Source organism: Colletotrichum navitas (genome assembly GCF_030913465.1).
Source record: "Colletotrichum navitas strain CBS 125086 chromosome Unknown LY79scaffold_1, whole genome shotgun sequence".
Taxonomy (NCBI): domain Eukaryota; kingdom Fungi; phylum Ascomycota; class Sordariomycetes; order Glomerellales; family Glomerellaceae; genus Colletotrichum; species Colletotrichum navitas.
In genome coordinates this window covers 1,190,198-1,215,085 of record NW_026850547.1, presented here as the reverse complement: position 1 = coordinate 1,215,085, position 24,888 = coordinate 1,190,198, and the positions used below count along the sequence as shown (strand labels likewise).

Sequence of the window (24,888 nt, the reverse complement as noted above, 5' to 3'; positions counted from 1 at the left end):
CTAGAGGTTGGGCCTATAGCTGGCGGGTTTCTCTATGGCCGTCCTCGGCCTCTCGGAAAAACTAGGAGGAGAGAGTTGGACGGAAACTAATATATTGGGATTTCAAAGGAGATCAAAGGCGTTCGCGAAAACACATAGGTAGCGTAGCGATGGCATGGCGTGCTAGATGAGCTGGTTGAGTTTGTGGCGGCGGCGACGTTTCTGGTACTTCTTGAGGGCCTCGACTGACGGCATCTCTGGCGGCGTAGTTGAAGTTGGCGATAGCGAAGTGGGAAAAGGGAAAGTCGGCTGCTGGCGGCAGCTCTGTTGTTGACTGGAGGAGGGATGGTGGCTCCGGCCGACGGGTATCCGGGCCCGGATAACATAACCGGTTGGCCTGTAGCAAAAAAAAAAAAAAACAAGGAGAAGCTTCAGTTAGGGAGAACGTCAGTTCTATAATTAGCTCTCCGTTGTACGATTAAAAAAGAGGCTGACAAGTGCGCTAGACTAAAAGTGCTTGCCTGGGTACCTACGGAGTATAGTAGTAGGGAAAGAGGGCTAAATAGAAAGAACTGACGACATTTTTTGGTCTCTTCAACCAGCTTGACGTTGGCTAGAACCTAATTAACGGTGGGACACGGGCCAGACCTTGCCCTCCAAGTACCTCAGTCAGGCTGACGGATAAAAAGATTGCAAAATGCAGTCCTCGGCCACAACTCAACCATGGCTAACGTCAGATTTTGGGGCCGGTAACAGTGCGGAGGCGAGTGTCGTTGCCACATCCGCACACTTCATCGCTCTACAGATGACATGCCGTCCATGGTACGTATATCATGGGGTCCGGGGAGGGGAGCAATAACTATGAATGCTCAGAGACCCATAATGAAATGATACGCCTACTACCTATCCGTACAACTGAAGGTATCCATCCTTACAGGTTAGACCAGGCTAGGCTTGGGGGAAACAAGAATAGAAAGACCCGGTCGACTCGAGGAAGGTGACTCGATGTAGGAGTCAAGAGACGACACACACACACACGCACGCGCGCGCGCACACACACACATACCAGCCGGTACACCATTGCGTTGCCCAATTCCCCCATTCATCCAGCTTCTGCTTACCGCCCGGTCTGCATGTGGCTAGCAGTCCATCACGCTCTTTTGATTTCTGATTGGTCCCAGTCCTATGCGCCAAAGTGGCATTAGATGCGCCTGCACTACTGGAGCCTATCACGTCTGCAGATGCATGACAGGGAAGCGGGCGGCAACAAGGGTTCGACATGTCGTTGGCGCCGGCCGGTGGTTCAACCAGGAGCAAGGGTGGGTTCCGCAAACCTCTCCTCTTTCCATCTTCCGTCCAACCACCATCATTGCCCTCCCGTTGCTGCTCGACCTGCCTCCTCTCAATTTGATGAACCATGTCCAATCATCGGCCTTACGTGCATCGTCGAGCCATGCGGATGCAACGACAAGTGCCGCCAAGCTCCAGTAAGCTTTGTCGGGGTGAGGAGAGGTCGGCCCAGAGACTCCGGTCCAAAGAGTATTCCCTTCCTCAGCTAGGCGTCTGACCGGTCAATACTATGTATGCTGGCCTGCGAAATGTGCAAGTGTGCATGCTGCTTGCTACCCTGCCTCTTCCTCTCCCCCCTCTCGAGGATGCCTACCCATTTGGGGTTGCTTTCAAAATTCTATATTCGTCGCTTGTCCAGAAATGCGCGCAACTCTTGGCCCTACGGGTTTGTTGCTTGCAGTGTGGTGTCTTTGCCTCCTCTTTCGGCTTCCGACTCTGATCTCCAGAACGTGAAGTTGCTTCCTGTCTCAGCAACGGACGATCGGCCTCCTGGTGATTCCAGTAGCCGCCGTGCAATCAAGAAAGCAGTGTGAAAAGGAACACACCAGCCAGCGAGAGGCGACATTGAAAGACGTGTATCTTGAAGCATCGAGCCAACCAAAGTCCGGCGCCACCTCGTCCACTCTTGTGAGCGTCTATTTTCATCGCGACCGAATCGCCGGCCTGGAACCTATCATAGCCCTGCTCACTTCGCGCCATCCTACCCTCCCACGCTGCATACATGTAGGAATCCCAGTTCCTCTTCGTCCCACTTACGCCTTGCTGATCTGCCCCATGTAGCGGAAGAAGCCTTTGCCTTGAGTCCTACACAGTAGCGGCGCCAACTCAAAACTACCAGCTTCCCCGAGTGGCCGATTTGTTGGACCTCTTTCTCCCTTCCGACAGCTGGTCTCTCCCAATCTGATTCCTATCGTGCTTCATTCCTGCCTTGATCACCAAACTCTGTTGCATGTTCTAAGCCGGTCTTTCCGTCAGCGACCCCAAAGTTGAGGGCGTCTTTCCTATATACTAGGCATACATCTCATCGTTCTCTTCCGTACTCCCTATTCGGGCACACAACCACACATCACAACCATGTCTCCGCAAGGTATGTCTTCGTTCAAGGCCAGGATCTACTAGCACAATGGACTAACACCATCGGTAGAAGACAAGAGGCGGCCTGCCGCCCTCAACCTCGCTCCCGCTCGATCAGCATCCACAGATTCGTCATCTTCCGAGTCATCACTGAAGGCCCCCCGCACTCCTCGCTTCGCAGAAGCAACATCAGTTCACTCTCCTGTCGATGGTCCTCGGTCGCCCTTCGCCGACCCCGCCAGATCCGAAATGCCTCAGTCTCAGCCTGGGGACATCGGATTCGGCTACATCAACAACAGCGGCGGCAGCAACCGCGAATCCGTTGCCGTGCCGATGACTCCGAGATCGCCACTCAAGAGCGCCATGAGGGTGCCCGGGACCCCGGCGAGGAAGATCGAGAACCCGCTCAGCCCAACCTTCCGAGAGGAGGACATCTTGGAGAAGCGCGAGGAGGCGACTGACAAGGAACAAGCACGCGACCTAGTATGTGGCATCGACCTCACAAAGCACTCTGTCGCTAACACGCCTACAGAAAATCAAGGCCCGCGTTCGTATGGCCAAATTCGCCCTTCGTGGCGTCAGCTTCAGCTGCAGTCTGATCATCATCAGTATGCTTGCGGCTTCCTTCCAGATTTTCAACGCGACCAGGCGCCTCCCTGCTCAAAGCGGTCTCCCAGCATGGGCTGAAGGCACTGCTATCTGGCCCCAGGTTCTGGTTATTACTAGTGAGTATATCCATGACTTCGATAACCTGCCCACGCTCTAACAGCACGTAGTGTCTTCCATCTCTCTTTTAGTCTGTATCGTTGTCTTGCTCTCTTACTGCCGCGGCGGTCATGCCCGTGCCGAGAAAGTAGCCACCTACTACACTCTCTTCTCTATCGGCTGGTTCATCCTTTCCATGGTCATGTGGGCTATCTCCGCCGGCATCTTCCAGGCGAGTCGAAGCAATGGCGGCGGCAAGGACATGTGGGGTTGGTCGTGCAAGGAGAACAAGCGCGCCGAGGTCTTCGGCGAGAAGGTCGATTACGCCCTCATCTGCCGACTCCAGAACTGGGCCCTCATCTGCATGGTTATCGAAATCGTCATCGATGTCATCTGCGTCCTGCTCTACAGCATCGTTTTCTACCGATACTACACCAAGCGCCGCCTCCACAAGTCTATGGACATGCGCGACCGCGCCCGTTCTGATCTCTACCTCGCCCAGCTCCGGACCCAGTCCGCCCCGAACACCCCCGGCCTTAAGTCTCCCGGCCTGTACTCCCAGTATGCCCTGTCTCCCCGCCACCCCGACAAGACCTTTGAGAACCTGTCCCGCATTGAGGAGGCCTCCCCGTTTACCCCGGGAACCCGCTTCGTCGAGCCCGAGTCCAGCTTCAGCAAGTCCAAGCCCGCTTTCCAGCTCCAAGCCCCTCCGTCCAAGGCTCGCTCGGCGACCAAGCCCGGACAGGGCTCCTTCACACCCACTTCTCCAGAAGGCCCTGCTCCGTCATTCCCCTTCCAGCAACAAACCCAGACATCGCAGCAGGAACAATCGCCGCAAGGGCAGGCCCAGCAGCATGCGCCGATGGCTGCTAACGAGCCTGTCTACGATGCCGTGCCGATTCCCGGGGCCTACGCCGATGCGCCAGTGAAGAGCCCGCCACCGCACCAGTACTCCTTTGGCCAGGCGAGATAGAAAGCGGGAGATGACTGCGATGATGACTACGAAAGTGGCGAGTGGCTAAAATGTTGAAACGTATGCGATGTGTGTCCTCGAAAAGAAACCCCACCCCGGATTTTTACCCCCCCTTTTTATTTTCTTTGTATTCAGCCGAGCTGGCTTTTTTACACCCCTTCTTGATCTCTTGATCGAATCGATGACATCGATATATATACCATTCTGGCGTTGGGAAAGGAACTCAAGACAGGAAAGACTTCGGCCTCAATCTTCTATGCAAGTCAGTTGGATGTGGCTTGGACATGTTGGTAGTTCATAGCAGTAATTTACCAAACCTTGTATAATTCGGAACCTGATTCCTCTATTTTTAATCGAGCGTCTCCATCGACCGCCCAACAGGACCCGACTCGTATCGGCTCAGCCGTGCCATGAGTTGCCCAAGTCCGTGATCAACCCCGGAACGAGGAGCGATAGGCCCGGCCCACCCCGTTTTGCGGGTTTCCGTGCCCTCGGATTCTGCCCGCACAACAATCCACCACCCCGTCACCCTCCGCCATATTCCGGCCCATCGTGAAACCCATCCACCAACCTCAATAGCCTGCCCGGCTAGCTCAATCGGTAGAGCGTGAGACTCTTAATCTCAAGGTTGTGGGTTCGACCCGTAAGTGCATTCCCGGCCCGTGACGCATCACGAACGCCCCGACTAACAGTAACCAGCCACGTCGGGCTCAATTCCCGTCCACGATTGACAAATTATCCTTTTTTTTTCTTTTGATTTCTTTTCCTAGTCTTGGACAAGTAACGTATGTAGTCGGCGTTTAACAGCCCAGCCCCTTTTGTCTGCATACCTTGCTTGTATCCCCTTTAGACCCCAGCAAGGGTTCGTAGTTATGATACTTTTGTTGCGTGGCCCGGTAGTGTGGTTTGATCTCTGATCTATGGACCGTATGCTTTGGAATCTGTTTATGTCTGCTGTATATGGTATAGTTGCTTGAATCATATGTTAGCGTTTGCCGATTTTCATAATATCGAAACCATTGTGTAGCCAATCAGCACTATGTGTACTGAGTTGCTGCAATACGCTTCCATATGCTTAGACTACAGGCGCCATTCAGCCTATGCCTATCAAGAAGACCAAACACAGGAGCTTTCCAAATGCATACAGCATTGAGTCAGGTAGTTAGTCTTTGAAGCCAGTGTCATATCCGAGCGCTTTGCTAAGATAGGGATAGGAGGTGATAGCAGTAGCTCCCTTGACATCTTCACGGGCAGGCATCTCTGGAATGCTTCACGTGGTTTGGCATTTTAATTATTTACAGATCCCGAAACTGGTTTGCTGCCGCATACATGACTTAGGTTCACATCAGGAATCATCATGTGCAACCGGCATGAGGAAAACACCAACACAAACTCTCCGGGAAGTCTTGGCAACGCACATGAGAAAATCAAGGATCGAGACGGTACACAGGGGTGTTACCGCGAAAAGGTACATTGACGTCTTGGTGGAGCGTCAACCTTTTTCCTCTGTTTCCTTCGTAGACCTCATCATTCCACGGCAACTAAGATTTGATGTGATTGCGGTTGCTTTGGTGCGACGGATTTGACACAATTAACAATGTAGATTGGCCCCGGCGATTGCAATCCTATATAAGTGGAGGTATGTATTACTGATCCAGACCATCCAATGTCATAAAATAGCACCATTGTCTGTCGGGCGTATATGGCAAGGAACAAAACAAACGCCACAGAATACAAAGGACGGATTGTAACCAGTATTGAGGTGTCATCAAGGTATCTTGTTATGATCAATTGCTCTCTCAGCTTCTAATAGTTTTGACGCCTCAATTCCAGGCCCACGTCTACACCGCAATTAAGCCAAGGTAGCCGTAATGTACATGATCATCAAGCCTGGATTTCCCCTTTTACTTTTGTTTTTCATTTCGTGACTCGTGTCGTCCCCTTTATCTCGTGAGGGCGATGTCGTCTATTCTGAGGATCATCTTCACCGTCTCAGCGGCCAACTCAATAGCGCTGGTGCTCACCAGCAGAGGCTGAAGAACGTTCTCCTTGGAGATGTTTGTGTTGACGCCGCCGGACTTGATACTGACACCCGCGTTCTTCTCCCCAAGCTCGTGTCTGTGACGAAGCTCGGTCACGACCTTGATGCTGTTGAGACCGGCGTTCTCAGCCAAGGTGGTGGGAATGACTTCCATGGCATCCGCGAAAGCCTTCCAGCAGATGGCCTCAGTGCCCGTGAGTTCACGAGCTTGCTTGGAGAGCTGGGACGCAATCTCAATCTCGGCAGCACCGCCACCGGCAATCAGGGCCTTCTTCTTCACCAGGCAGCGTACGACGCAGTGGGCATCGTGAAGACTGCGCTCAGCCTCATCGAGAATGAGGGAGTTGGCACCACGAACGACGACAGACACGGTCTTGCCGGTCGCCTTAGCGCCCGTAACCTTCACCATGCGAGCTCCGTTGGACTGGACCTCCTCAACGAGGTCGGCCGAGCCGAGCTTGTCCTCCGTGAAGGAATCGATGTCTGCAATCGGCTTGCAGCCAGTCGACTTGCAGATGAATTCGATCTCGTCACGCTCGATATCCTTGACAGCGAGAATGCCAAGCTTGGCAAGGAAGTGCAAAGACAAGTCGTTGACAGCATCGCGAAGGATGGACTTCTGAATGAAAAGAACATTGCACTTGGCCTTCTTGATCTTCTTGACCATGTTAAGGAGGTAAAGACGCTCCTCCTTCACGATCTTGTCCATCTGCCTGTAGTCGTTGACCTGGATGGTGTTTTCCATCTTGATTGGTCAGCAGCTGCGAATAGGGGTATTAAAAGGGAAAACGTACATCGGGCTTGGGAGGGCTGAGTTGGAACTGGATCAAGCCGATTCTCGCCTTCTCGATTCTCGCAGGGCCACCCGCACCCTTGAGGACGGGCTGTGTCAGGATCAAACCATCTGACAGCTCACTGTCCTCAATGGTCCCGCCAACCTTCTTGACGATTCTGATGTTCTTCAGGTCAACATTGTCTGCCGTCTTCAGGTCGATGGTCTTGACAACGGAGTTGACAGCCATAGGGCCGAGGATGTTAGAGTATTGCGACACGATCTTCGACGAGAGGGATGTGTTGGCCGCCTGAAGCAGGGATGCTGTGTCGGTGAGAGAAATGGGCTGTGACATGCCGTGGAGAACCTCGACGGCTGCGGCAGCAGCCCTCTGGAAAGACTCTGAGATAACAGAGGGGTGGATTCCTTTTGACAAGAGTCTGTCAGCAGCACCCAACAAGCTACCGCAGATGACGACCACGGATGTTGTGCCATCTCCTGCCTCCACATCCTGTGCCGCCGAAAGATTGACCAACATCTTCGCTGTCGGGTGCATAACGGACATGCTCTTGAGCATTGTGTTGCCGTCGTTGGTAATGATAGTCTCGCCCTTTCCGCTACGAATCATCTTGTCCATGCCGCGGGGGCCCAAGGAGGTTCGGATGGCATCGGCGACGGCTGTAGGGAGGTTAGCTTCCGGTCCGTGAAGCTTGAAAGTAGGCCGTGTTGCTCACCTCTGGCAGCAACAATGTTGGAAGAGCGAACGGCGACGGGCTTCTCCTTATCCTATGCGGCTGTTAGCACAAGCTCCTGAAGCTTCGTCATGGGTGGTGCAGTGCAAGTCCAGGTCGTACCTTGAAGGTAGCATTTCCAGAGCCTCCCGAGGCCGGGGGTGGTGCAGCTGTGGCCATATTGACGGTTCTGACTAGTTTTGTGCTTGTTTTGAGGTATTCGAGGGCGGAAGAGCAAGCTGACCAGTGGATGCAAAGGTATCGGTATCTTCGTCGTCCTGTCCCGCTGTCGCCTTCTTTTGCGATCGCCCACTTTCTCTCAGGTAGCAACCCCCCCAAGCGGTGGGATATTTTTTAGCGGGCGCTAGGTTGTTCCTGCCCCGGTACTCTGCTTGTATGTTCCCCCAGCCAGCCTAGCTCCACAGCAGCCTCGCATTTGTGGCCCGTGCTTTGGAGCTCAAGGCAACCTGGATTACGGAACCGTCTCCCATCACCACCTCGAACCCACCTACAGCGGCATACCTTCTGTACTCTTTAACAATCAACGCGACCACTTCCTCGAGACCCCACGATTCTACGTCGATACCGCCTTCAACTCGAACTTCTCCCAAAAAGAACTTAATCGAAACAGAGATTCGGCAGTAGGACGTTGAGTCCTCATCCTACATCATGGTATTGACCCTGCAAGCGTGACCACCGACGACGGGTGCTAACTCCAGTATTAGCCTTCCGCTACCGGCCAGAACTGGGAGAAATACCAAAAGACCTACGCCGATGACGAGGTCGAAGAGAAGAAGATCACACCATTGACCGACGAGTTTGTTGTCCCATCGGCCTCGGGTTGCACGGGACTGTTGACTGACATTACTCGCTCAGAGATATCCAGGTGCTGAAGACCTACGGCGCTGCGCCGTACGGTGCTGCCATTAAGAAGCTCGAGCAACAGATCAAGGAGAAGCAAACAAGTGTAGATGAGAAGATCGGTGTCAAGGTAGCTGTGCTGTGCCGGGTGGATGGAACTCGATCTGACTTAAAAAAAAATAGGAATCCGACACGGGACTTGCCCCTCCTCACCTTTGGGACGTAGCAGCAGACCGGCAACGCATGTCAGAAGAACAACCCCTCCAGGTTGCGCGGTGTACGAAGATTATCCCGGACGAGAAGGACGACTCCAAGAGCAAATATGTCATCAACGTCAAGCAGATCGCCAAGTTCGTCGTCCAGCTTGGCGAGAGAGTGAGCCCTACAGATATCGAGGAGGGCATGCGAGTTGGTGTCGACCGGAACAAGTACCAGATCCTCCTGCCGCTCCCGCCCAAGATCGATGCTAGCGTTACGATGATGACTGTCGAGGAGAAGCCTGATGTTACATACGGGGATGTTGGTGGATCAAAGGAGCAGGTCGAGAAGCTGCGAGAGGTCGTCGAGATGCCCCTCCTCTCGCCGGAGCGGTTCGTCAACCTCGGTATCGATCCTCCGAAGGGTGCCCTTCTCTACGGACCCCCGGGTACTGGAAAGACGCTCTGCGCCCGAGCTGTCGCCAACAGAACGGATGCCACCTTCATCAGAGTCATCGGCAGTGAGCTGGTTCAGAAGTACGTCGGCGAGGGAGCGAGAATGGTGCGTGAGCTTTTCGAGATGGCGCGGACGAAGAAGGCATGCATCATCTTCTTCGACGAAATTGACGCCATTGGTGGTGCCCGTTTCGACGACGGTGCCGGCGGAGATAACGAAGTCCAGAGAACCATGCTTGAGCTCATCACCCAGCTCGATGGTTTCGACGCCCGCGGCAATATCAAGGTCATGTTTGCCACCAACAGACCCTCTACCCTCGACCCTGCCCTGATGAGACCGGGTCGTATCGATCGTAAGATCGAGTTTTCCCTGCCCGACCTTGAGGGTCGTGCCAACATTCTGCGTATCCACGCCAAGAGCATGTCGGTCGAGCGCGACATCCGGTGGGAGCTCATCTCGCGTCTATGCCCCAACGCTACGGGTGCTGAGCTTCGCAGTGTTTGCACGGAGGCTGGTATGTTCGCTATTCGTGCCCGAAGAAAGGTGGCGACGGAGAAGGACTTCCTCAGCGCTGTCGACAAGGTCATCAAGGCCAACCTCAAGTTCAACTCAACGGCCAGCTACATGCAATACAACTAAGGAAGGAAACCCAAAGAGTGACGGCAAGGGCAGGGTAACGGAGTTCGACATGTCTGTTTTAGGCTGTAAGAATAGGCAAGGCTTCGGATCGGGGAAGGGCTAGAAGGGCATGATGATACCTCGTTCCCGAGAAAGAGGGAATTAGATCATGCTTCCATGTGCCAACAAGAATCACACAAGCCTGAGCGAATCAATGCTACAGCGATGATTCGAATCGACTCTATTTAAATGATGGGCCCATGTGGTTTTAGTTTGATTTGACTGATTTGGTATTGTTGACCATAGAATTACATTTATCTGCACCAGACCCTCGAAGTCTGCCCAGCCTAACTAGTGCGAGGGGCCGTATTTGCGACCCCCTCCTTTGGTCCCGTACTGCCTGATGGTATCCCCCCTCCTCCGATGTGAGGCTGAATCCCTTGTGCTGCCTCGGCAATGCCCGACATTTCCCATTACCAGATGATATGCATGCCTTCATCAGCAGCGTCGTGCGCTTTATCGCCCTTCATGAGAGCGGATCGACTATTTGAAATGAAGAAAAGACATGAACAGAAGAGGGTAAGGGGAGAAAGAACCCTCCTCGAACGCTGTGCTATAAAACAAATGAACCCCCCCTTTTCTTCTCCATGCCACGTCCCTTTAGATGGACTCCATGCGTGAGAGGCAACCCAGACAGACGACGTCACCCTCGGCACCCTTCTCGATGCAGCAGCGGCTGCAGACCATCTGTCTGTGTCCGCCGCCCGTCCAGCCGTCCTCTCGCGGTGACTGTACATTCTGCTTCGACTCTTCGCCATCCCTCGACTGTCGTTGCCGGTCGTCATCGACGTCGTCCATCTGACATGAGCGTGAGAGGTCAGTGTCCCCTTGCTTCGGCTCTTGCTCCGCGTGAACCAGGTCGGTGCCGCCACTGCTACTGGGTCGCCCGTCCTTCCGCCAACCCTGACACTCTCTGATGCACACGAAGCACGAACGCAGACCACAGCCCTGGCAGTCGGCGAAGGAGTCGAGGTCTGACTTCTTGGTGGGCCGGCGGTGGCAGATGTGGCAGGGACTTAGGGATGAGGGGGTCTTTGACCTATTGCCCGCTGCATCCGTCCCTTCTTGATTTTTTCGGGAGTTGTGTTGGGACGCCGGCGGTGATTTGCTACTCCGCCGTTGTCTCGGACTGCTGGGCTGTGTCGAAAGGTCCCCATCCGTGCTATCCAGATCCGCACCCTCCTCGTCGAACATGCGCTGTCGCTTAGGCATAGGGAGGGGAGCCATCTTCCGGGGCACTGGGTCGAGGTTCTGGTGGGAGTCTTCTGTGGCAGTGTTTGTGTTCGCCGGCAAGCCGTACTGGAATATCATTCGGTCATTACTACTGCCGGGGAAGCGAGGGAAGAAGTTTTGTTGTTGCTGTTGCTGCTGCTGCTGGATCTGTTGCTGAACGGGCCTGCTTCCAAACACGCCGTCAGCGTTCCAGTTGTTCGTCGCGGCGGCCGCGGCCGAGTGGTATTGGGCGAGTTTCTCGTACAGAGAGCCTTGTAGCTGCAGGTCGTTGCTGGAGTCGTTGACATCCCGTCTGCGTTTCCTGCCGGGCGCCATCAGCCGGGGATGCTCCTCGGCAACGGATGGCATCTGGATCGGTTGGGTGCTGGCTGGCAATAGCGAGTGGATGCCAGGGACGGAGTCGTTGGAGTCGTTGGGAGAAAAAGCGAGGGAAGACTTGTAGCAGGAGGAAGGTGAAAAGCAAAGGTAATGGTTTCGATGCGTGATCGGCTGGGTTTCGTTGATAAGAATCCTCACGGTCTCTGGTCGATAAGAGAACTTGAAATCGACAAGAGTAACTGTTTAGGATTTTCCCTAAGAGGAAAGAGTAGGAACCTGTCAAACGGCAAGTAGGGTATGACAATGAGTGGAAGGTCTCTCTTTCGCTCACTCTTCTTGACTCCGCAGCTCTGCTTGGAGTGGTGGTGGTGGTGGTGGTGGTGGTGGTGGTGGTGGTGGTGTTGCTTGCTAGCTACAGGCAGACATAGGCCAGTCCCATTCACAGGTGGATAGGCCTCGCAGCGTGCTTATGATGTGACCAGGCACGGCGCGGAGCTTTTGTGCCAGGTGATTTGCCCACTGAGGGAAGCGGTGGGCACGACCGGTAGGCTCTATCACTTTCTGTCAGCACGCCCGCGTCAGCGGACTCAGCGCTGAATCCAGCTGGCCGGGAAGCACACCGGCCGCTGGAAAAATCCGCAGCTTTCTTTCCTTCCGGGTTGCTAAGCTACCTTTGCGGCGACCCACATAATGTGACTCTCTCACCAATTAACCCCCCTGAAGCAGGACCATTGGCCACCTCCCCTCACTGTACTATGGCCCAGGGACTTACAGGTTGGTTCACGGCAAATGACAAGTCAGGCCGGTTAATATTGCACATATATCGACACCATTTATATCATGACGAGATGTGAGAGACGAGCCCGGCTGAATGCGGAGGGTCTGATGAAACAAGTGTACTCAAAACGAGAGCCACCTATGTCGCATTTTTATCTCAACTAGATTTCATTTTGGCCATGGACCCGCTCGGAGACCTTGTTGCAGGAGACGCTCTTGCTTGCCGTCTCGTTTGGCTGCATCAATGTCATGCTCTTTGTGCCTGATCTCGGGCCAAGCGATGCATCGGTAGGTGGCCATTCCCGAATCGGTCATGCCTCGCCGTGCCAAAGCCTAGAGAGTCTGTCAGTTCTCTTGGGATAGCTTGCTAGCAATGTGCCATCACTTTCCTTTTCACAAGACCAACAAGCATGTGGATCAACTTAGAAGACTTGTCATTATCAAGGAGTCAGGTATTGAAAAAGGACCATCTGATTTACACTCTATCGCTCCCCAGTTTGCTCCCAACGATGAATCTCGTCTCTGCCGCCTCCACCAACAAAGGAGCTGTTTTAGAGAGCCTAGTATAACATACACAGAGACAACTGAATTGTTGCCATGATCATTTAGTGGCGAACCTTGGTGTCCTTGGGAGGGTCGTAGGCGACCTTTCTCGTCTTGACCCAGGCCCACTTGTACTTCTTGACCCAGACGCTGAGAGCCCAGAGAGAGGCCGAGACGACGAGCACCTTCATACCCATGCGCTTGCGGTCATCCATCTCGGGCTCGGCGGCCCAGTTGAGGAACTCGACAACGTCCTTGGCCATCTGAGAGGTTGAGGCGGGGGTGCCGTCTTCATACTCGACGAGATCATCGTAGAGAACACGGGCCATGGCGATGCCGGTACCGGGGAAGTAGGGGTTGAAGTTCATGCCAGGGGCGACGACGGCGCCAGCGGGAGGCTCCTCAGGGTAACCGGTCAACAAGCTGAAGATGTAGTTGCATCCGCCGTGGCGGGCCTTGACGATCAAACTCAAATCGGGAGGGAGGGCACCATTGTTGGCGAAGCGGGCAGCCTCCTCGTTCTTGTAGGGGTCGGGCATGTAGTCGGAAAGCTTGCCGGGACGCATCTCGATATCGCCCTGCTCGTTGGGCTCGCCGGGGTACTCGTTCTCCTCGGCCAAGGCCTTGGCCTCGTCGACAGTCAAGATGGTACCGACGAGAGTTCGGTAGGGGACACGGCTGAGGGAGTGGCAAGACGCGCAGACCTCGCGGTAGACCTGGAAACCACGGCGGAGACTGCAAAATGGGTGTAAGCGTCATGCCGGGCAAGAGCCAAAAGAAAGAAAAGGGTGTTTCCTTACGCCTGGTGGTCGAAGGTCTTGAACCACTGCTCGTGAACCCAGGGGTAGTTGGTAGGGTGCAGACTGGAAATGATAGTTTAGCTGAATGTTCTTTTGTTGTTGGCTGCTCGGCGTCGTTCGCGATTATGCCTCAATCCAAGGGATTCCGGCATTCGAATAACCATCCCGCAGCAACCGTGTTCGGACAATTATGACTCACCCCTCCTCAGCAGGCGACGCGGCGTTCGCGGAGGGTCCGTAGAGGTGGTAGTACCAGGCCATGGAGCCCAGGGCGAGCGACGTCGACGTGATGGCGGCGAGGTTCAGTCGGGACGGGGAAGCTTCGGCACCAGCACCGCTGGAAGTAGAGGCCGCACGCTGCGTCAATTATCGTTAGTCTTCTACTCCAGTCTCATTGATGTCCGCCAATGGCCATTGAGGCAAGTCCGGCGTGTCTGATGGCTGTAGGTCGGATTGCCTCGGGGAGATTGGAATCGTGATCAGCTCATCTGCGTACCTTGGAAATCGTGACGGCGCCATTTGTGAATGTGCGCGCCGAGCGCAAGCAGGACCTTGCCAACATGATGGGCGAACCGTATCCGCAGCTACAGAGACAGCCGCGAACAAAATGATGGGGCAATTGGTGGTTGGTCCTCTCGTGGCGGAGGTCGTTTCTAAGGTACAGTAGTCGAGGCAGGAGAAAATCGCTTGAGGCAGTTTTCGAGTGCCTTAGGTATGGCTTGCCTCTCATTGGCTAATGGGAACGGTCAATGACATCTTCCGTTCCGGCCGCTTTTCGCTTCCATCCTCTTACCCGTAGTTGCCCGGTCGCCGCCAGTTCAGTAGGAGTAGTTCCGACCGACTGTCCACAACAACAGCTGTGGCTTTCCGTCACGCCCAGACTAAGAAATATGCTCCGCTTGATTGGCCTGGCTCGGATGTAACTACAGCGATCTACATGCATATCACGACACCACATTGAACACACGTTTTGTTCTCTTCATGATGTTAACTCCATTAGCTCAAGCCCACAAGCAATCCATCCCAAGACTAGGCAACCACTAGAGGGGAAAACACTGTCGAAACTGCTTATCCCATCCTCATGACTCATTGCATCATCAACGAGAAACCAAGTAATCCGGAGGCTGGGTATCAATCGGATTTTATTCTGACAAACTACAAAACTTTTCGCCATCAATAAGGCTCTGAGGCCTTGTATAACTGCCTGCAACCACGCTCTGGTATATGCACACACAAATCCTCACCTATCTCTCAGACGGTTGGTTACCATGCATCCACAACTTGAAACCCAGCCCGCGAAGATAAATGGTGAGAAACTCCTTAAGCATGGCCGTTTCTGCCAATGACCTCGCGACGCTGCTTGACGGCGTCGGCCAACTGGTCGAGAACAGTGACAGTGTCGTCCCAGTGGATGCATGCATCCGTGATGCTGACACCGTACTTCAGGCCCTCCTTGCCTTCCTTGGGTACCTTTTGGTTGCCTGCTAATGGTCAGCTTATGCCACTGAACGAAGCGGTCCGGGCAGTACTCACCCTCGTTGATGTTGCTCTCAATCATCACACCCATGATACCAGTCTCGCCACCGGCAATCTGCCCAGCGAGATCAGCAGCAACCTTGGGCTGGTTCTTGTGGTTTTTCAGAGAGTTGCCGTGGCTGCAGTCAACCATGAGTCTTTGGGGGAGACCGGCCTTCTCCAAGGCGGCCTTGGCCTCCGTAATGCTCTTGGCATCGTAGTTGGTGCCCCGGGTGCCGCCTCTCAGAATGGTGAAGCAGTCCTCGTTGCCCACGGTGCCGACAATGGCGACGACGCCCGGCTTGGTCACGGAAAGGAAGTGGTGAGGGTGTCTGACAGCGCCGATAGCGTCAATAGAGACTCCGAGAGAGCCATCAGTACCGTTCTTGAAACCAACAGGGAAACTGAGACCGCTGGCCAGCTCTCGGTGTAGCTGGCTCTCGGTGGTTCTTGCGCCGACTGCGCCAACGGACAGCAAGTCGGCGAGGAACTGGGGCGAGATGGTATCGAGCATCTCGCTGGCAATGGGCATACCCTTGTCTGTCAGGTCGACGAAGAGCTGTCTTGACATGCGCAGTCCCTTGTTGATCTTGAAGCTGTTGTCGATATCCGGATCGTTGATCAGGCCCTTCCATCCCACTGTTGTACGCGGCTTCTCCAAGTAGGAGCGCATGACAATGAGTAGCTCATCCTTGTGCTTCTCCTTGGCTTGGAGCAGCAAATCGCAGTACTCAAGGGCGGCCTTAGGGTCGTGGATCGAGCAAGGGCCAATAATGACCAAGAGTCTTTCCTTCTCGTCGGTTCCGTTGACAATGGCAACAGCCTCCTCGCGCCCCTGGAGGACGGTCTGCTTCGATTTGGCAGTTTGGGCGATTTCATGTTGGAGGAGATCGGGAGAAGTCAGAGGGTTGTAGCCGCGAACTAGAGAACCAATTAGCCCACGAACGATGTGCGAAAATGTCTAACCCCATTCCTTACTTCTCCAGTCTTCGCTTTCGGCCTTGTTGCCGACGTTCTTGTTCTCGATGAAGAAGCTCTACGGTGACGAGTGAGTCAGATTTGTGCGAGCAGCAGGCTGGAAGGCGAGCGATAACTTACAGACATGGTGGCTATGACGAAGAACGCAATTTGAGTGTGGATTCAAAATGAGACTTGGGCTGGGAAAGAAACGCTTCGGCAATTGACAAGTAACCTTTCTCGTTTGAATTACACTTTTTTTCCACCTACCCCTTCTCTGTTCTTTAGATTTCTGCGTTGGAGAGGGCAGCTTCGAGGGCCGAGAACATGACTACCGGTAGATGAGCAGTCGAATGGGCGAAGACTCATTTCCAGTGCCACCCTGCAGGTACCCCGCCGAAGACGGCCCAAAAAAAATTGATCTAGTGCAGCCCGCCACCAGCGCGAGGGGCATCCTTGCTGCACCGTTGTCATTGACTATAGCTGTGACGTCCCCTGTGGACCTGTTCAGCCGGCCGGAGTGGCACCACAAACTGGGTCTCACCGCCTGTGGGAGACCCTCTAAAGCCCCGAGGACCGAGCGCTTGCAGGCGCAAGCTGCAGTCAATGCTGGATCGATCAACTTGGGATGACTACCTTACCAGTAGGTAGTTCACACCTCTCACATTCAACCTATCGGGGATGGTGAATCAAAGAACATGGTAACTACTTTCCTTCTTGAGGCGCCTTTCCTAGTCTAATGGGGAGTGAAAAAGTCTAGCCACATCCAATCTACTGTATTAGTTCTGCATCTCAACACCACCGATATCGCTGAGACCTCGCCACCAATTATGAATAGCCGCCTCGTATCCGTATATGACACCGCAAACCTACACTACAGCGTCTTCTTCAGGGGCTTGTAAGCTTCCTCCTTCATCTGCTCGTAGCCGTTGAACCGTCCGTATACCCATTTCAGAAGACTCGTGCTGGCCGTCATCAATGCCGCAGAGAAGGTGAATAACCCAACTCGCTGCACGGTATTTAGGAGATCAAAGATAGGGTAGGGGTACCTGCGACCTGTCTGTCAGCGGACTGAAAACGCATCCTGTCAAACGTGACACTACTCACCATCCGTTTTTGCTGTAGCAGAACTCAACCCAGCCCCAGTACAGGAAGGCAAAAGCCATGCTGATCGACATGGCCGAGTACGCACGGATTGTCCATGGCGGGCTGAACAGGACGAGGTCGAGAGTTAGGACGACAGCTGGAACCAGATGAAAACCGACGTCTGGCAGCCAATGGAGCTCGTAACCCTCCGGTATCAACAGCCTCTTGTCGATGGACCGAATCCCCCAGTATAGGATGCTGATGAGGACTTCCAGTGGTGCCGCCGTAGTTGACAGAGCGTTCTTCACAGAATACAACGAAGGACTCAGTGTGATGTCAGCTAACAGTGCCGTGACAAAGGTCACAAATGACAAAGCCAACCCAATGTTGGTGAGGTGCTGGTAGTTCCCCCGAAGCCCATAGCAATATCATGAGTGAGGCCATTGAGGAAGTTGAACGACGCAAGGAACGAGAGAATGCCGGCAGCGTGCAAGGCCAAGGAGACTGATCGAGACGGCGACTCCAACCGCTGCAATCTGTGTTTTCCCATCTTGATACGCTCCCAATTGACGATGAGCTTTGTTGGTCCGAAGTTGTGGTGGTTCAAATGTTAGTTGTTGTGAAGAGGGATGGGATGGCAGTTTTCGCGATGAGACGGTAGCTCGAAAGGAAATGAATTGTTGAGGGATGTCGCAGGGAGACAATGTCTGAGTAAGACTGTCCTTTTGGTTGCGTGGAGACGAACTATCCTAGACAGGGAATAGAACCACGAATCTCACTTATTTTCCATTTATTCCGAGTACGCTCTCGGCAGCCAATCAAGGTATAGTAGGTTTAATGCATTGTTAGGTTGACGGGACTGCGGCAACTTGCTACTGTCCGTCGGCATCAAAAGGCTTCGTCATCGTCATGAGGTCACTTCATTCATGGGGTCCCTGCCAGCGTGGTTCACGTTCCTGGCTGTGATCTCACAAAGCTCCACGCCGATAGCCCCGGCAAGCCAAACCTGGAAGAAGACCCATCATCATCAACATGCATATGCTGGCGGACGCTAAGATAAGACGATAAGCCCACCAAGTGGGTCTCGCAGCGAGGCTGTCTAGTGGTTATTCAATGCCTGTTTTGATTGGCTTTTATGAAAGCATCCTTGCGAGCTCCCAGCTCGGGAAATTTCAGCCTTACAGTCGCGAAGCCGTCAAAGTTCGCCGGTTTAAACCAATTTCCTTGCGACCTTCTGCGCTTGCCGCGCTTTATTGCACCAAAACGATGGCCGAAGAGGACGCCAAGGGGAATAAGAGGTCCCACGAGGACTTCGCTACTCAGGATGATGGTGCGTGCTGCTTGAACTGGAAGACGGCTCGAAGAGCCGCCTGCTCTTTGCTTCGCTTCGTCCCCTGTCATTTGTTGCGTTGAATCACCCGGAGCGGCAATGAGAAGGCATCAGGAAGAAGCACACTGCGTTGGTGGCGAAAGCGACAAATATGAGGAGAGAAGGAAGGATTGAAAATGCTAACGACCCCAATAGACAGCTCTTCTGACGACGACATGGGGCCCCAGCTTCCCTCAGAAGCCCCAAAGAAGAAGCGTCGAGTTCTTCCCTACGAGAAATTATACGTTTCTGCCCTTCCCAAATCGACCCGATACTCAAAGTCGTTGATGCATAAGGAGCAGCTGGCCTTCGTGACCGTCACGCCACTCACGGACTTCATCATCACGTCCTCCATCGATGGCGTCGTCAAGTTCTGGAAAAAGGTGGCTCAGGGAATCGAATTTGTAAAGGAATTCAAGGCGCATATCGACGAAATCAAATCCGTCTCTGTCAGTCTAGACGGAAGGAGCTTCGCAACCGCTGGTGCAGACAAGACTGTCAAGATCTTCGACGTCATCACCTTTGATCTCCTGTCCATGCTCAAGCTGGACTTCGTGCCTCGCTGTGTTTGCTGGGTTCACAACAGAGGGGCGTCCCTTCCTTTGCTTGCTGTTTCCGAGGACTCCAGTTCTAGCATTCACATTTTTGACGGGCGAGGCGAGAGACAAGACCCTATTCACACCATCAAGTCGTTGCATAGAAGCCCAGTGTCTATCATGGTCTTCAACGGCGTGTATGATTGTGTGCTGTCCGCGGACGACAAGGGTATGTTGGAGTACTGGCGGCCGGGTGGTGACTACGAGAAGCCGGACAATGTCTTCGAGTTCAAGGCCTCCACAAGCTTGTTTGAGTTCAAAAAGGCCAAGTCGGTTCCAACATCAATTACCATCTCGCCCACTGGGAAGCAATTTGCAACCTTCTCCCAACCAGACAGAAAGATCCGAATCTTCGACTTTGCATCAGGCAAACTGTACCGAACGTACGATGAGTCGCTTCAAGTTATCGAGGATATGCAACAAGTGGGATCGGCCCTCCAAAAATTGGAGACCGTCGAGTTTGGTCGCCGGTTTGCCGTCGAGCGGGAGATCGACTCTGCAGTATACAAGAACAAGGCAAACGTAATCTTTGACGAGTCTGGCAACTTTATCATATACGGCTCAATAGTCGGCGTCAAAGTGCTCAACACCTACACTAACCAGATTGTCAAGGTATACGGCAAAGATGAGAACTTTAGAGCGGTCAACCTGGCGATCTATCAAGGTCAGCCACAGAAGAAAGGCATCACCACGGTCGAGATGGGTGCTTCTGCCAACCCTCTACTCCAGGAGTCCGAGTCCAGGGACCCCATTCTCATTGCGACAGGAGTGAACAAGCAGCGGTTTTACATGTTCACTAACGATGAGGATATCTCTAAATCGGTGAGGGATGTCCAAAACGAGAAGCCCACCATTCTGGGTCACAAGAAGGCTGCAGAAGCCAAAAGGGCCGAGACTGGCACCGGAGCAGTCATCCACACGACCTATGGCGACATTCACCTCCGCTTGTTCCCCGATGCTGCTCCCAAGGCCGTGGAGAATTTCGTCACTCACTCGAAGAGAGGCTACTACAACAACACAATCTTCCACCGCGTGATTCGCAAGTTCATGATCCAGGGCGGAGATCCCCTTGGAGATGGCACCGGTGGCGAAAGTATATGGGGCAAGGAATTCGCGGATGAGTTTAGTAGCTTGAAGCACGACAAGCCGTACACAGTCAGCATGGCTAATGCAGGTCCAAACACCAATGGCAGTCAGTTCTTTATCACCACGGAAAAGACGGTGAGTGCGAACGTCCCCTACACGAGTAACGAAAAAGCCTAGGCAACCAGAGCGGAAGAAGATTGTTCTGTGTCTCGGCAACCCCCCAACCCCCACTCCCTTATGCTCTGCCTTTGTTTCACACTCCCTATTGTTCCATCTAGTCCTTTCCTCGCCTTGCCCCCAATGCCTTTCCTTCTACCATCTACAAGCACGTAAACGGACCGGAGAGGCTAGGGAGTGGTCAGGCTGGGGATTTGTGTCTCAGTTACTACATCCCCTCGAATCAGAACGCAGCTGACAGTTGTTAATGCAGCCGTGGCTGGACGGAAAGCACACTATTTTCGGGCGTGCTACTCAGGGACTGGACGTTATCCACAAAATCGAGAACGCACGGACATACAAGGAGAAGCCAGAGGAGGATATCAAGATCCTCAACATCGACATAGTTTAATCGGCAAAGCAGCGGGCTTGCCAGCAGGGCGGCTAACGAAATGAAATGAAATGAGATCAAATGGATTCGGTACGCGACCGTACGCCCTTACGCTGGGGTTACAGTGAGAAAAAGAAATGCGGCCATGCACCATCCCCGCAAGCCTGACGAGATGGCACATGAACAAATGGCTTTCACGATGCGGCCGCAGAGCCACTTGAGTCCATCCAACTGCCGAGTGAGGCTGTCCTTTGCTCACGTGGATGCAAGAGACCGCCTTTAGGCTGCTGACCGTCCGTAATCGGCCTGCATCACCGCAACCCAATTCGGGCCTGATTCCACCCGCCAATGGCCGTCGTACTTGAGTGGTCGGTCGGGACTCAACTCGGTCTTGACGCGGTTTACAAAACTGGCACGACGTTATTTCCCTTTCCGATCGCTGTCTGTATCTCATTCACGTCACGGGTAACGTAAATAGAGAAGACAGCCTCTCAACTCTCCTCTCCGAATGGAGATTGTGTAGAAGCAGACGCCCTCCTTTTGTACAACCGCTACAAGTTCGCGTAACATGAACTAGCCAATCATCCATTTCACCTTCGACCCCGCGCGCCTCGGTTCGGCTCGTCCCTCTTCTCATCGCGGGGACTGACGTCTTTGGTCTCAGGATGCCACGCCCAAAGAAGCCAGGAGCACCAGAGCCAAAACGCCGAAGTCGAAATGGATGCTGGTGAGTGCCAGCCACTGCGTGCAGAGTTCCTTGGTGTTTTTGTGGAGCAGTGACTGACCAGCCAGCAGGCCATGTAAAGCACGAAAGGTGAAGTGTGGCGAGGAGCATCCGACATGTATAAAGTAAGTCAAAGTTTTGTCTGCTCTCCGGAACTGCGAATTCAAAACTTGAAAGGGTGGTTTGGCGGTGTTTCTCATACTTGTTCCTTGCTACCTAATAGTCTCGTTACATACATTATATGGTCCATCGCCCAGGCGATAACAGTCTGTAATTAAAATTATCCTGCATGGTATCCTTTATTGTCATGCCCACTCCATGTCCCTCCAATCCGAACCCTTTCTCGACAGATCACTCTGTTGGATACGGCACAAATCCAGACTAACACTCATCAGTTGTCAAAAGACGGGGGAGACATGCGATTATAGTGTGCGTCTGAACTGGGAGGGTCGTCGGACAAAAAGATCACTCTCTTTCGGAATAGCAACAGAGACTGCCCAGTCGCCGAAAGCTCCCGTACAGTTTCAACCATCGTCTTTCAGTCATACGTTTCCCATAAGTAACTCTGTTCCGCAAATCCGCCCCAAGCCCACTATAAGACGATCTCAAACCGCTCCACAGAGTGTCGAGCCTGGCAAAAGAAAGCTAGAACCTCTTGGGGCCTTGGAAGATTACCCCAACAAGGTAGAACCCGATTCTTTACACGCGATACCTCGGAGACAGGCGCAGACACTCGCGCCATCTCCCATGTCTGCTCAGCATACCGTTGACAGCTTCACCTCAATGCCGATTTTCCATCAGACCGTTCCGGAAGACACCGGGATACTTCCGATAGCCCACAAAAGAACTAGGTCGCTGGCTGAATCAAGTGACTCCGGGGGACCGCGCCAGCACAGCTATATTTCCTCGCCGGCATCCTTGACGGGGTCCAGTCCTCCAGTGTCTCGTCTCCGCTCCCGCACAGGCTCCACATCTGTTGGCTCTCCATTAACGCCGGTATCGCTGGTTCTTAGGTCTGAAGATGACACAAGATCACCTATACTGAGCCTGCCATCACCCGTATCTCCAGGGAGCAGTCGACTATCGGTGAACTACTTGCTATCAGGCTCACCAAGAACCCCTTATGGTCGTAGTACCAGCGTCTCACTGTCTTCGGGTACGCCTCTTGGCTCAGAAACTATTGAAGGCGGAGCAGATGAAGCAGACGAAGCAGTGTTCTATGGGTATGATCATGGCATCAAAGATACTGATATTAACCACAACGATGACTTCAGAGCCATCTCTCAGATGACTACATACGTTCCACATGATTCTGCCTTCCCCGTTGGTGTGCACAACAAGGAGCCATGGCGTTTTGAACTAACACATGCCACCTCTGTGGGAGACGGATACTATAGCCAACCTGTTCCGATACGGATACCACACAACCTCCAACCTCTACCGCCCAAGTGAGTCTCATTTTTTGGCTTATATCGATAGACACTGACGACCGAAAGGCTTCGTGATAATTCCATGAATCTTCTGGTAAGATAAGGTCTCTCAGTTCATCTCGACACAACGGCTGACATATTTGCAGTACTTCGTAAGTAAAGTGGTGGCAGCAATGTAGCCATCAAGGAATAACGTTGAGAAACAGCACCATTTTCTTAGTCACACAGCCAAAGGCAGGTGGAATTTTATGGCCTCAATACGGAAAAATCGGCTGATTCAAGAGTAGTTCTCGTGCCCTATGACGATCCCAAATCCAACCCTTTCCGCACCGTTCTACCACAAATGGCAGTCAGGAACGACCATCTACTCAGTTTGCTTCTGGCATATTCAGGCAAGTCGGTCTGCATTGGTCCCGTTCATCTTGTCTAACAGCCTGCCTCAGCTGCTCATCGAGCAAGGCTTCTGGGTCAGAAAGAGCCGCAGATGAGAATCGCTCTCTGGGTTCAGGACATCTTTCCGGCCCTGCGACAGGCCCTTAGCGACAAGGAGCAAATCATTTCAAACACGAGCCTGGCGACCGCCATCATGCTCGCGTCGCTCGAGATCATCTCCCCCACGGCGTTCGGCTACGACATACCTTGGCAGCGGCACCTTAGCCTAGCCCGGGACCTTATGTGGAGGCGGTTAGCCGACCTACGCAGGACGGCGCATAGATTGGAAGAGGATCGTGTATGTGCCTTCCTGTGGAGCTGGTTCGCATATTTGGACGTCCTGGGATGTCTAAGCGGCGGAACGCCCGACGAGGATTCGTCAAGGTTCTGGCTGCTTGAGTACATGATGCACGGCGCCAGCGATGACCGGTATGAGATTGACTGCATCATGGGGTTCACTACCAGCTGCGTCCAGATCTTGGCGCAAATCGCCGACCTGGCCCGCCGCTGCGACGAGCAACGCTTCACCTCAAGCACTCCTTCGCCGTCCGCCTGGACGCCGGGCCCCGTGTTCGTTCAACGGGCAAAGCTGCTCGAACAGGAGCTACTGTATAGCATGAATGAACCATCGCTTCCATGCAAGCACATACAGAGCGTCGGGGCAAAGGACAGACAGGCGATGGTCCTCATGAACGAGGCCTTCCACTGGGCCGGGCTCATTCACCTGCACAGGCGCATCCTTAGCAAGCCGTCTGGGCATGCGGACGTTCAGGAGGCAGTGCGAAGCATCATCGTGTGCCTGGAGTCCATACAACCCGGAGGATCCGCCGAGACGGGGTTCTTGTTCCCGATGTTCACGGCCGGGTGCAACGCCCTGCATGAAGACCAGCGGAGCAAGATATTGGAGAGATTCAAGAGCGTAGAGACCAATGGAATGACACAGGCACGTGTGGTCCCCCGTATACTGTTGTCTTTTCAAGCTGACGTTTTGGGTCTAGGTGCATAAGGCGAAGAATATGATGGAGAATGTGTGGGCATCGGGACAGGCATGGGAGCCCCTACTGTGTACGGAGTTCATCGGCTGAGCAGAGAGATGTGTTGCCATGCAATATAGACGGCTATCTGTAAGCTGTTTTGCGGGCCACTTGGGCTTGTTCTAGGTGATCTGGCGTTCAGGTGGCATTTCTAGGGGTATTCTTCTTCTTCTTCTTCTTCTTCTTTTTCTTCTTCTGCTGGACGGGCACCATCGGGACACATGATGATACAGGCGCATATTTTTGATGGCACTCATGAGCTATGATCGACGCCGGGTGACGCATACACAAACTGCTAATTGGGTATTTGCGGGGGACCAGAGGACATCTGTTTGGTGTAGCATTCGCTCGCATAGTTTCCTCGTTCCGAAGCTGGTAAGCAGCAAATTACATTCTTTACACTAATGGTCTGTCTGATCCAATGGCCCAAGGTGCCAGATAAATGTCATAGCCAATAGCCCTTTCCCGCCGGAGAGGTCCCCATTTCTTCTCGACCCGTTTGAATCATAGAGCTTCTGGTTTATCATTTGAACTCCGGAGGGTGTATGTGACGTCGAGATAACTGTGCCGCATAAGCTCTGCTGAGCTGTCGGCAGTTAGCTGTGGACTCGGAAACCCGAAGA

At 53.4% G+C, this 24,888-nt stretch overlaps 11 protein-coding genes and 1 pseudogene across 12 annotated transcripts; 6 read left to right on the top strand and 6 right to left on the bottom strand.

Annotated features, from left to right (window-relative positions):
- Positions 1 to 2,403: 2,403 nt before the first annotated feature.
- LY79DRAFT_664613 (uncharacterized protein) lies at positions 2,404 to 4,081 on the top strand (the record flags this gene model as incomplete). Its single annotated transcript, XM_060562920.1, has 4 exons — positions 2,404 to 2,416; positions 2,474 to 2,886; positions 2,936 to 3,128; positions 3,180 to 4,081. 4 exons carry the CDS (start codon positions 2,404 to 2,406, stop codon positions 4,079 to 4,081), a joined length of 1,521 nt encoding a protein of 506 aa, XP_060420802.1.
- Positions 4,082 to 4,663: 582 nt separating this feature from the next.
- On the top strand, positions 4,664 to 4,733 carry LY79DRAFT_t11 (annotated as a pseudogene). The gene has a single exon. The product of its transcript is annotated as a tRNA-OTHER (tRNA).
- A 1,291-nt stretch (positions 4,734 to 6,024) lies between these two features.
- LY79DRAFT_503888 (T-complex protein 1) lies at positions 6,025 to 7,805 on the bottom strand (the record flags this gene model as incomplete). Its single annotated transcript, XM_060553451.1, has 4 exons — positions 6,025 to 6,867; positions 6,917 to 7,572; positions 7,629 to 7,680; positions 7,749 to 7,805. 4 exons carry the CDS (start codon positions 7,803 to 7,805, stop codon positions 6,025 to 6,027), a joined length of 1,608 nt encoding a protein of 535 aa, XP_060420801.1.
- A 254-nt stretch (positions 7,806 to 8,059) lies between these two features.
- LY79DRAFT_533198 (26S proteasome subunit P45 family protein) lies at positions 8,060 to 10,086 on the top strand. Its single transcript, XM_060556350.1, has 4 exons — positions 8,060 to 8,297; positions 8,351 to 8,442; positions 8,502 to 8,616; positions 8,670 to 10,086. Exons 1-4 carry the CDS (start codon positions 8,295 to 8,297, stop codon positions 9,777 to 9,779), a joined length of 1,320 nt encoding a protein of 439 aa, XP_060420800.1. The 5' UTR covers positions 8,060 to 8,294; the 3' UTR covers positions 9,780 to 10,086.
- LY79DRAFT_533197 (uncharacterized protein) lies at positions 10,087 to 11,826 on the bottom strand. The gene has a single exon (XM_060556349.1). It carries the CDS (start codon positions 11,397 to 11,399, stop codon positions 10,419 to 10,421), a length of 981 nt encoding a protein of 326 aa, XP_060420799.1. The 5' UTR covers positions 11,400 to 11,826; the 3' UTR covers positions 10,087 to 10,418.
- A 735-nt stretch (positions 11,827 to 12,561) lies between these two features.
- LY79DRAFT_533195 (cytochrome C1 family protein) lies at positions 12,562 to 14,152 on the bottom strand. The gene is made up of 4 exons (XM_060556348.1): positions 13,986 to 14,152; positions 13,689 to 13,846; positions 13,490 to 13,552; positions 12,562 to 13,424 (listed from the first exon to the last, which is right to left on the bottom strand). Exons 1-4 carry the CDS (start codon positions 14,049 to 14,051, stop codon positions 12,752 to 12,754), a joined length of 960 nt encoding a protein of 319 aa, XP_060420798.1. The 5' UTR covers positions 14,052 to 14,152; the 3' UTR covers positions 12,562 to 12,751.
- A 188-nt stretch (positions 14,153 to 14,340) lies between these two features.
- LY79DRAFT_533191 (3-deoxy-7-phosphoheptulonate synthase) lies at positions 14,341 to 16,366 on the bottom strand. Its single transcript, XM_060556347.1, has 4 exons — positions 16,103 to 16,366; positions 15,983 to 16,040; positions 15,023 to 15,925; positions 14,341 to 14,970 (listed from the first exon to the last, which is right to left on the bottom strand). Exons 1-4 carry the CDS (start codon positions 16,106 to 16,108, stop codon positions 14,810 to 14,812), a joined length of 1,128 nt encoding a protein of 375 aa, XP_060420797.1. The 5' UTR covers positions 16,109 to 16,366; the 3' UTR covers positions 14,341 to 14,809.
- A 469-nt stretch (positions 16,367 to 16,835) lies between these two features.
- LY79DRAFT_504041 (uncharacterized protein) lies at positions 16,836 to 17,454 on the bottom strand (the record flags this gene model as incomplete). Its single annotated transcript, XM_060553469.1, has 2 exons — positions 16,836 to 17,010; positions 17,069 to 17,454. Coding segments are annotated over 2 exons (561 nt in total), but the record flags the coding sequence as incomplete, so codon positions are not given.
- A 425-nt stretch (positions 17,455 to 17,879) lies between these two features.
- LY79DRAFT_13486 (cyclophilin type peptidyl-prolyl cis-trans isomerase/CLD) lies at positions 17,880 to 20,461 on the top strand. Its single transcript, XM_060550893.1, has 2 exons — positions 17,880 to 18,377; positions 18,573 to 20,461. The coding sequence occupies exons 1-2, from the start codon at positions 18,161 to 18,163 to the stop codon at positions 20,273 to 20,275; spliced, it is 1,920 nt and encodes a 639-aa protein (XP_060420795.1). The 5' UTR covers positions 17,880 to 18,160; the 3' UTR covers positions 20,276 to 20,461.
- LY79DRAFT_13619 (uncharacterized protein) lies at positions 20,408 to 21,202 on the bottom strand. Its single transcript, XM_060550906.1, has 2 exons — positions 20,616 to 21,202; positions 20,408 to 20,509 (listed from the first exon to the last, which is right to left on the bottom strand). The coding sequence occupies exon 1, from the start codon at positions 21,097 to 21,099 to the stop codon at positions 20,647 to 20,649; it is 453 nt and encodes a 150-aa protein (XP_060420794.1). The 5' UTR covers positions 21,100 to 21,202; the 3' UTR covers positions 20,408 to 20,509; positions 20,616 to 20,646.
- Positions 20,989 to 23,494, top strand: LY79DRAFT_13466 (uncharacterized protein). The gene is made up of 8 exons (XM_060550892.1): positions 20,989 to 21,372; positions 21,441 to 21,494; positions 21,765 to 22,817; positions 22,866 to 22,893; positions 22,946 to 22,951; positions 23,020 to 23,033; positions 23,087 to 23,191; positions 23,243 to 23,494. The coding sequence occupies exons 1-7, from the start codon at positions 21,311 to 21,313 to the stop codon at positions 23,100 to 23,102; spliced, it is 1,233 nt and encodes a 410-aa protein (XP_060420793.1). The 5' UTR covers positions 20,989 to 21,310; the 3' UTR covers positions 23,103 to 23,191; positions 23,243 to 23,494.
- LY79DRAFT_13607 (C6 zinc finger domain-containing protein) lies at positions 23,061 to 24,320 on the top strand. Its single transcript, XM_060550903.1, has 3 exons — positions 23,061 to 23,191; positions 23,243 to 24,178; positions 24,230 to 24,320. Exons 1-3 carry the CDS (start codon positions 23,143 to 23,145, stop codon positions 24,235 to 24,237), a joined length of 993 nt encoding a protein of 330 aa, XP_060420792.1. The 5' UTR covers positions 23,061 to 23,142; the 3' UTR covers positions 24,238 to 24,320.
- The last annotated feature ends 568 nt before the right edge of the window (positions 24,321 to 24,888 follow it).

Bases quoted from the DNA above. Each gene is read 5' to 3' on its own strand.
- LY79DRAFT_533198 (XM_060556350.1), top strand. The intron at 8,443-8,501 runs GTTTGTTGTCCC...TTACTCGCTCAG, and splicing joins ATCACACCATTGACCGACGA to AGATATCCAGGTGCTGAAGA. The intron at 8,617-8,669 runs GTAGCTGTGCTG...AAAAAAAAATAG, and splicing joins ATGAGAAGATCGGTGTCAAG to GAATCCGACACGGGACTTGC.
- LY79DRAFT_533197 (XM_060556349.1), bottom strand. From the start codon at position 11,399: ATGCCATCCGTTGCCGAGGAGCATCCCCGGCTGATGGCGCCCGGCAGG.
- LY79DRAFT_533195 (XM_060556348.1), bottom strand. From the start codon at position 14,051: ATGTTGGCAAGGTCCTGCTTGCGCTCGGCGCGCACATTCACAAATGGC. The intron at 13,553-13,688 runs GTGAGTCATAAT...TATCATTTCCAG, and splicing joins GCGTCGCCTGCTGAGGAGGG to TCTGCACCCTACCAACTACC. The intron at 13,425-13,489 runs GTAAGGAAACAC...CCCATTTTGCAG, and splicing joins AAGACCTTCGACCACCAGGC to TCTCCGCCGTGGTTTCCAGG.
- LY79DRAFT_533191 (XM_060556347.1), bottom strand. The intron at 15,926-15,982 runs GTAAGGAATGGG...TTGGTTCTCTAG, and splicing joins CGAAAGCGAAGACTGGAGAA to TTCGCGGCTACAACCCTCTG. The intron at 14,971-15,022 runs GTGAGTACTGCC...GACCATTAGCAG, and splicing joins TGAGAGCAACATCAACGAGG to GCAACCAAAAGGTACCCAAG.
- LY79DRAFT_13486 (XM_060550893.1), top strand. From the start codon at position 18,161: ATGCCTGTTTTGATTGGCTTTTATGAAAGCATCCTTGCGAGCTCCCAG. The intron at 18,378-18,572 runs GTGCGTGCTGCT...CGACCCCAATAG, and splicing joins CTTCGCTACTCAGGATGATG to ACAGCTCTTCTGACGACGAC.
- LY79DRAFT_13619 (XM_060550906.1), bottom strand. From the start codon at position 21,099: ATGAGATACAGACAGCGATCGGAAAGGGAAATAACGTCGTGCCAGTTT.
- LY79DRAFT_13466 (XM_060550892.1), top strand. From the start codon at position 21,311: ATGCCACGCCCAAAGAAGCCAGGAGCACCAGAGCCAAAACGCCGAAGT. The intron at 21,373-21,440 runs GTGAGTGCCAGC...ACCAGCCAGCAG, and splicing joins CGAAGTCGAAATGGATGCTG to GCCATGTAAAGCACGAAAGG. The intron at 22,818-22,865 runs GTGAGTCTCATT...GACGACCGAAAG, and splicing joins CTCCAACCTCTACCGCCCAA to GCTTCGTGATAATTCCATGA.
- LY79DRAFT_13607 (XM_060550903.1), top strand. From the start codon at position 23,143: ATGGCAGTCAGGAACGACCATCTACTCAGTTTGCTTCTGGCATATTCA. The intron at 23,192-23,242 runs GCAAGTCGGTCT...AGCCTGCCTCAG, and splicing joins TTTGCTTCTGGCATATTCAG to CTGCTCATCGAGCAAGGCTT.